Consider the following 7,457-nt stretch of genomic DNA (forward strand, 5'->3'; position numbering starts at 1 on the left):
ATGGGTGTTTTTATGCAAACGTGCTTCAAAGAATTCGGGTTAAAACTGTGTCTAGGATTCCAGAATAATACCTCCTCGAGCGATTTGCCTATGATCCCTTAGTTATAAAATGTCAAGGCAGTGAAGTAGCAATACAAAGAAGTGAAGATGGCTCCAATGGTTTTGATGCTAAAGCTGAAGGGTGCAAGTTTAGCTGTGGTAAGAATATCATGGAAGGAGGATATGAATTATATCAGATGCATCTGTTAATTTATTTATTTTTGGCATATTTACTTAAACCCTTGTATATTTTCATGCAGGAAAAAGCAAAAAATAAGATTTATAATTACTCATAATCCAGAAAAAAAAAGGGGGGAAAGGTTTGGGTGATTATGCCATCTGAAGCTTCATCTTATGAACTCAGATTGTAACCGCACAAGTAGCACCTCCAATTACTTTACGTAGAATTCTTGAAAAATTTTCACATAAAAATTAAATTTTTTTATGGACTTCCTTCTTGGGTCACGATGTATGGATTTAATTATGAATTTGATATCCGAGTCGAGTTTAATGATAATTTCATACACTTATTATTATTTATTTTTTATAGTTACTAATTTAAATATCATGTACTTGTTTTTAGGAAAATTAAAAAAATATATAAGTATAAACAAGCGTTTAAATCACTTAATTATCTAATAATACAAGATATTTATAATTTTTTTTATCACACTAAGTCTCCGAATACATAGATAAAAAGAAAAAGAAAAAAAGAGAGCAAATCAGCAAGTCAGTAATTGACAGGGATGATAGGCAGATCCCCTATCAAGAGACTCGTTTTTTATGCCAAAGCCATCGACATTCTACGAACCAAATCCATCCCGTACTGAAACATGTCTCCTTTCATTTGGAGATAATGCATAATTCATCGATGCTACGAGATTATTGTCTGCTTCTTGAAGGCTGTCTTTGTCGTCCCATGCGACAAAGAATGCGACCAAGCTTGTCAGGATGTTCAAACTTCTAATGGGAATCTTAACTGGTGATCAGGAATTGCTTTACACGATGTGCTTGATAAAAACATGGAATTGAATGATCTCGTGGCCTGACTGTAGAAAGTTTCACAAATTTGAATGGCTTCCAAGGTGAGAATGGTCTTCAAGCTTTATCCATGCCACTCACTCAAATGGCGTAGATAAACTCCAGGTATCCATGAACATTTTTTTTCTCGAGGTGGCTTGTTTTTCGCTTTAATCACATCAATTTTGAGTGGGAAATCTTGCGTGGTCAGCATGGATGAAAATACAATGTCCACGGTGCAGAACAATCATAAATTTATTAAATTTGGTTTTCTAAATTATATTTGTATCATTTTTATTAAACTATACTTGACCCGAAGATTCAAAGAAGATTCGATTTAATTAATTTATTTTAATTTAAATATGAAAATAATTATATAGAATTAATTTAGTAATTATCTAGTTAAAACATTAATTTAAAAAAAATATTTTTTTTTATTTTTAATTGAGTTTAACACCCATGTTTCTTACTCAAAAGATTCTTTTCTTATAAATTATTTTTAACTATATTTTTTTTATAAATATATTGACTTAGATAAATTTATATCAAATAACCAATGAATATGCTTTCAGCTCAAAGCTTGTTTTGAAAAAATATTTTTGGATTAAAAACAATTTAAATACACCACTAAACTCAGCATACTAATGAATTAATTAGTGTCGTGAGATACTTAGCCACGTCACCTCATGGGATTACTTAATTTGCCCCTGGCATAAAATAATGGGGATCTCCACGTGTCCGCTGAGCCGCCTTCTATTCATACTGCGCTGAAGGTATTAGACGCTCGTTTTGATTCACTAATAAAAAAATATTTCTTGGAAAAATTATAGGGGGACCAAACCATACTTTTTTCAAAAAAAATATATTAAAATTTAATCAATCTAAGTAATTTATTAGTTTTCCTCGAAGTTATTAAATTTAATTTTATCTATAATTCAATCTAATATTTGGATTACAAACCAAGTGGGTTAACTGGGTTAATAAAAAGTTTTTTTTTAATTTTTTTAAAAATTAAATAATATATTTTAAAAATAAATGTAATTTTAACTGTGTTAGTTAAGTTACAAGTTGGGACCGGGTTAGGTCCAACAAAACTAATTTTTATTTTTATAGTGAAAAAAAGGAGGCACGCGTCCTGAAGTCACGGTAACAAACGACATCGAGATAAGGATTCGGCCATCGAACAGTTCCGTCACAGCCAATGGATACGTAAAACACACACGTGTCATCTATATAACCGCAGACATGAAATAAAAAAATAAAATTCAAGACAGGGACGCAAGGAAAAAACTGACAATCAACTTGAAATTAATTTAAGGCAGTCACCTTGGGAGCCTAGAGAAAGAAAAGTCAAAGAAACTCTCTCATCTCATCTCTCTCTCTCCCTCCCTCTCTCGATGAGAAAATGAATTCAGTTTTGAAGTCAGTGAACGGTTTCATTTCATCGGAATCCGCAAGAGAGTATGCGAAGAAGGAATTCAATGCGATTCTATGGATTGCCTTGATTACCATTACCGCTCTTTTGCTTGATAAGGTCTTTACGCTGTTTAGATTATGGTCCAAAGCTAGTAAGATCCCTGGACCGCCTTGTAACTCCTTTTTTGGCCATGGAAACCTCGGTTCTCGTGAGAATTTTACCGGTGAGTGAGTTTTATATTTTATTTTGGTTTCTGTTTGGTTGCTGAGAAAATGAAGGACAAATAAGGCTTTACTTTTGCCTTTTCAGTTCATGAGAGTTTAAATCTTTAAAGGTTTAGCGAGATGTTAATTAATGAGGCTGACTAGAGCTTGATTTCGTGTTTTAGTTTCTGTTTGGTTGCTAAGAAAACGAAGGGCAAATTTGGTTTTACATTTTCCTTTTCAGTTTATGAGAGAGTTGAAATTTGTGAAGTTTATTGAGGTGTTGCTTAATTTGGTTGACTAGAACTTGATTTGCTGTTATAGTTTCTGTTTGGTTATTGAGAAAATGAAGGAAACTTGGGATTTTCTTTTAATCTGTAAGAAAACGAGTTCTCTAATGTTATGCTTTATGAGTGGTTTGTTTAGAGAATGATTTTTGATTAAATGATGATTTGTTTAGAGAATGATTTTTTTATTTTTTTGGCTGTTAGATCTTTTATCGGAGTCGCATGATAAATATGGACCAGTTTTGAAGTTGTGGTTGGGGCCAACTCAGCTTTTGGTATCTATGAAGGACCCAACCTTAATCAAAGATATGCTTTCGAAGGCTGGAGATAAATTGCCTTGCATTGGGAAGGCATTTCGTTTGGCCTTTGGACGATCAAGTCTCTTCTTTTGCTCATATGACCAGGTAGAAGTTTTTCTTTGCTGTAGCATTTACCTGTGTTTTAGTATTGGTAAACATTTGCAAGATTACTGAACTTGGAAGAATGTATGTGTAAGGCTGAGTTGTACCAGCGATTTCTCTTGTAACCCATAATGGTGGTAGGCAACCATAGAAGATATAAAAATTGAAGTATTGTGGGGAACAAGTCATTTGTTGCCAGTGACTGAATAGCTCTAGTATGGAACACAACCAAGTATGCACTGTAAGGTACAGAAATTGACATGTTAAGAAACCGGTAGATTTTGAAATTAGGGAGAGTGTGATCGGTCTTGTGGTGTTGGGGGGTTGGGTTTATGTTTTTTGGAGTTTGGATAGAACATGAAAAAAAAAAAAAAAAGTAGCAGTGAGGGGACTCATTTTCCCTTAGGAAGGGTCAGGGACCCTTGGATCCATCTGTCTTTGTGGTTGAAAAGGGAAACAACTCAACATCTTTATTGTTGGAGGATAAAAATCATAGATTATTGTTCCTCTCTCTTTCTTTAATTATGATAATTAATTTATGCAATTTCCTTTCTTATAGTACTCATGCATAACTTCTTTCCTTCTTCAGGCACAAAAGGGAAGAGAATCACTAGTGTTGGAATTGGATGATAAAATGCATGGGAGAGCGAATGTAATCCCTAAAAATGTTGTGGACTGTATCATGGAAGGAGTCGATGCTAGTATGAGCACGGGAAGTGTTGATTGTAAATTAATTTCACAGCATATGGCTTTTACCATTTTAGGGACCACGCTTTTTGGAGATAAATTCCTGGCTTGGTCCAAGGCAACTTTTTATGAGGAGCTTCTGATGATGATTGCTAAAGATGCTTCCTTTTGGGCTTCATATAGATTTACACCTTTCTGGAAACGGGGATTTTGGAAGTACCAGTCATTGTGCACGGAATTGAAATGCTTAACTCTAGACATTGTTCAACAGTGTGGAAAAAATTACAAACTATTTTGCCATATGGATCGAAACTCTCACAATGGAACTGCAAAAGTAGGAATAAAGGCTGCATCTGGTGCCCCACCTTCTTCTGGTGTTGAGATGCAAGATAATTTTTTCTATCAGGAGCTTGGTAGTGATCGTTTTGCAAGAGAAGAACCATGTGGAAATATTATGGGTTTGATGTTTCATGGATGCATAGCCACTACAAGTTTAATTGGTAGTATCCTGGAGAGGCTTGTTGCAGATGCAGAGATACAGGATAAGGTATGGGCCTTTTTCATTTGCTAAGAGGGGCCAAGTGGACCCATTGTACACGTGCTTAATTCCTGCTTCATGCACATCTTTGGCATCCCTGAATAGGTTGATGGAAAATTGTTAAGCTTTCATAGTTTGACTGTTTCATCTTTTTCACTCCCAAAGGGTAGACCCTGTTGCTGCGATTCACTTTGAGGCTATGCTACTATATACGTGTAATTCAAATTTTTGAAATTTTACAGATATATTCTGAGATAATGAAGGTAAAGAAGGGTTCAGTGAGAGAAGATCAAGATGTTGAGGAAATGCTTTTGTTACTGGCGACTATTTACGAATCAGCCCGTCTTATGCCAGCAGGACCTTTGCTGCAGAGATGCTCTTTGAAAGATGGTAAGAGATTGCCTTCTTGTATGCCAAGTACTGGGAAATAGTGCAGCCTTTTGTTTTTGTCTTTCTTAGACTTTTAGCTTGCTTCCAGTATCATGATGAGCTGTATGTTTTAAACCTAATTGTTTAGTACCTTTGCTTATTCCTGCTTATACATCTCAATGTCAACTAGGCTTTAATCCAAATATTCTGAAACTGGGGTGGTGAATCCTTTGCTCGTTTCTATCTATATCTTCATGAATTCAGAAATTCATTTTTAGGTTTTTTGCACAGGGTTAAGGTGGGGAACAGAAAAGGGTGGGGGAAGCCTTCTCTGCCTAAAAAATACCTTAGCAAGTTTTACACTGTCTAGCTAAAGCCTAGTGGTGTTTTGTGTGTTGACAGTAACTCTGGCATACCATTTATACCAGGTTACAGACTAAAGGACAAGTAACCAGTCGTTGGTTCCTCTAACTCCACTTGAAATGTTATCAAAGTGATTTAGCAGTGTTTATTCTTTCATTAAAATTGATATGTTGCTGCTGAATTCAATCAATATTACATTGACTTGCATTGCTGTAGTTTCTTATTATCCTATCTGTATCTGTAGACTAGCTTAATTAATCATACAGCAGAGATTTCTACTCCTGATCATTCTTGCCTATTCTGATTTCTGAAGGGTTTTTATCATGCACCATTAATGATTCTTTATTTTTCCTTCTTTTGACTGCAAGATTTGATTCTTAAAAACGGTATGTTAATACCAGCTGGAGCACTACTTGTTGTGCCTGCACAGTTGCTGCAGATGGATGGTTCTAGTTGGGGCAGTGATGCTAGCAAATTTAATCCATATCGATTTTTATCAAAAGCTGGAAAGGGCTCTGATTTGGGGCAGGATACATCATTTACAGGTTTCACTTCTAGCTATTACCAAATATGATCACTGCCAATATAAATGAGTTGCACCTTGTTTCAAGTACCCCTGTAATATCACCGATAATCACTGCTCATTGATTTCTGAGGTTTTTTTGTTTATTGTAGTAAATTAGTTATAGCCTTATAGGCGAGTCATGTGCCTGCCTGGGTGTTTAGTTGAGATTAGATGATGTAGTCACTCCTGTCTGGCTCACAAATTGGGCAAGTTTAGTTAGTTGCTTGCCTTTGGTACCTGAACAAGTGCCTTGGAAATGAAAAACACTGAAACACCTTTCTTTTGTAGCTAGGAGAATATTGACTTTTTAAGCACCTGCCTGCATTAGAAAATTTACCATAGTGTCCCTCATATTTTGCCATCCAAATCTTTTAAACTGCTCATAAAATGTGAGACAACTTCCATTTGAAGACCCATTAAGCTGTGACTTTGGTAACTAGAAAGTAATGGAGCAGAATGGCCCTCAACCTCTCATCTTTCCCTTGGGTCTAATATCCTAAAAATATTGAACGCATTATTTGCAAACACTGCATGGATTGTTGTGCTTTAATCAACATTTAATCTTGGCAGCTCTCATTTGTGATTTACTAATCTTTGTTCACCAACTGCTCTAAATGCTGCAGAAGAAGCTGCAGATCCAATTTCGTGTTCGTTTGTTTTGAAGGATCCAAATGATGATGCAGCATTTCTTTCCTTTGGTTCTGGCAAGCGGACTTGTGTGGGTCAGAAATTTGTAATCCGTGGAGTTGCCTCTTTGTTTGCTTCATTGCTTGAACGCTATGAGGTCTGTGCTGAACTGTCATCATTCTTCAATTCTTGAAAAAGAAATTCTCCTTTTTTTTATTGTTTCCCAAATGTTAAAGATGCTATTGCAAGCAAAAAGTTGTGTAAAATCAATGCATTTGGTTTGTTTGACAATTTTTTTTTTTTTTCAAGTTATGATATTTAGTGTCTAGACTTGTTTGATGAGATTAATAGTTTCTCTTATTTTGATGCCAAATCACAGGTAAGGCTCCGTCCTCAATTGGGAAATGACCCAAAATCAACAACTAATCCGGAGATAGTCTTTGTGAAAAGAAGCCGCTGAAAGAAGAAATGTGAAGGTTATGGTGCGAATACTTTTTCTTCTCGTTACTTCTTCAGTCGTCGTCGTAGTCCCTTACCTTTGATGGGAAGGCATATGGTTTTGTTCTTTCCTTCGTGTCATCAGAACTGATGGGGAGTCCTATCCTGATTTTGCTCATTAGCTACCAAGCGGGAGGATGTTACACGGGTATGTTTTGTGGACTCCTGTTTTTTCCTCTCTCTGTTTTAAATAGCTCAAGTGCTCTCCAAGTGGCATGATGTTTTTTTCATGTCTTTGAAGCACTCTGAGCCTATATTCGCTACTGAGCCATGTGGTTTTCATCTCCATCTTTTCACAATTTCCAAACCTTTTTTTTTTTTTTTTGGTTTTTTCTTTCTCAAAGAGAGAGTTTATGTTGTATCTTGATACCCTCAGAATACTGTGCAAGGCTGTTAGCATGTTGGTTGGTTGAATAAATGTTTTGCATGCTAATGTTTTAGTT

General features: G+C 35.6%; 1 protein-coding gene across 1 annotated transcript; it reads left to right on the forward strand.

Moving 5' to 3' along the window:
* The first annotated feature begins 2,364 nt into the window (after positions 1–2,364).
* On the forward strand, positions 2,365–7,457 carry LOC105122844 (cytochrome P450 714B2-like). Its single transcript, XM_011022161.1, has 7 exons — positions 2,365–2,699; positions 3,171–3,370; positions 3,957–4,601; positions 4,835–4,982; positions 5,693–5,869; positions 6,513–6,673; positions 6,896–7,457. Exons 1-7 carry the CDS (start codon positions 2,465–2,467, stop codon positions 6,974–6,976), a joined length of 1,647 nt encoding a protein of 548 aa, XP_011020463.1. The 5' UTR covers positions 2,365–2,464; the 3' UTR covers positions 6,977–7,457.

Source organism: Populus euphratica, unplaced genomic scaffold (genome assembly GCF_000495115.2).
Source record: "Populus euphratica unplaced genomic scaffold, PopEup_1.0 scaffold8.1, whole genome shotgun sequence".
Taxonomy (NCBI): domain Eukaryota; kingdom Viridiplantae; phylum Streptophyta; class Magnoliopsida; order Malpighiales; family Salicaceae; genus Populus; species Populus euphratica.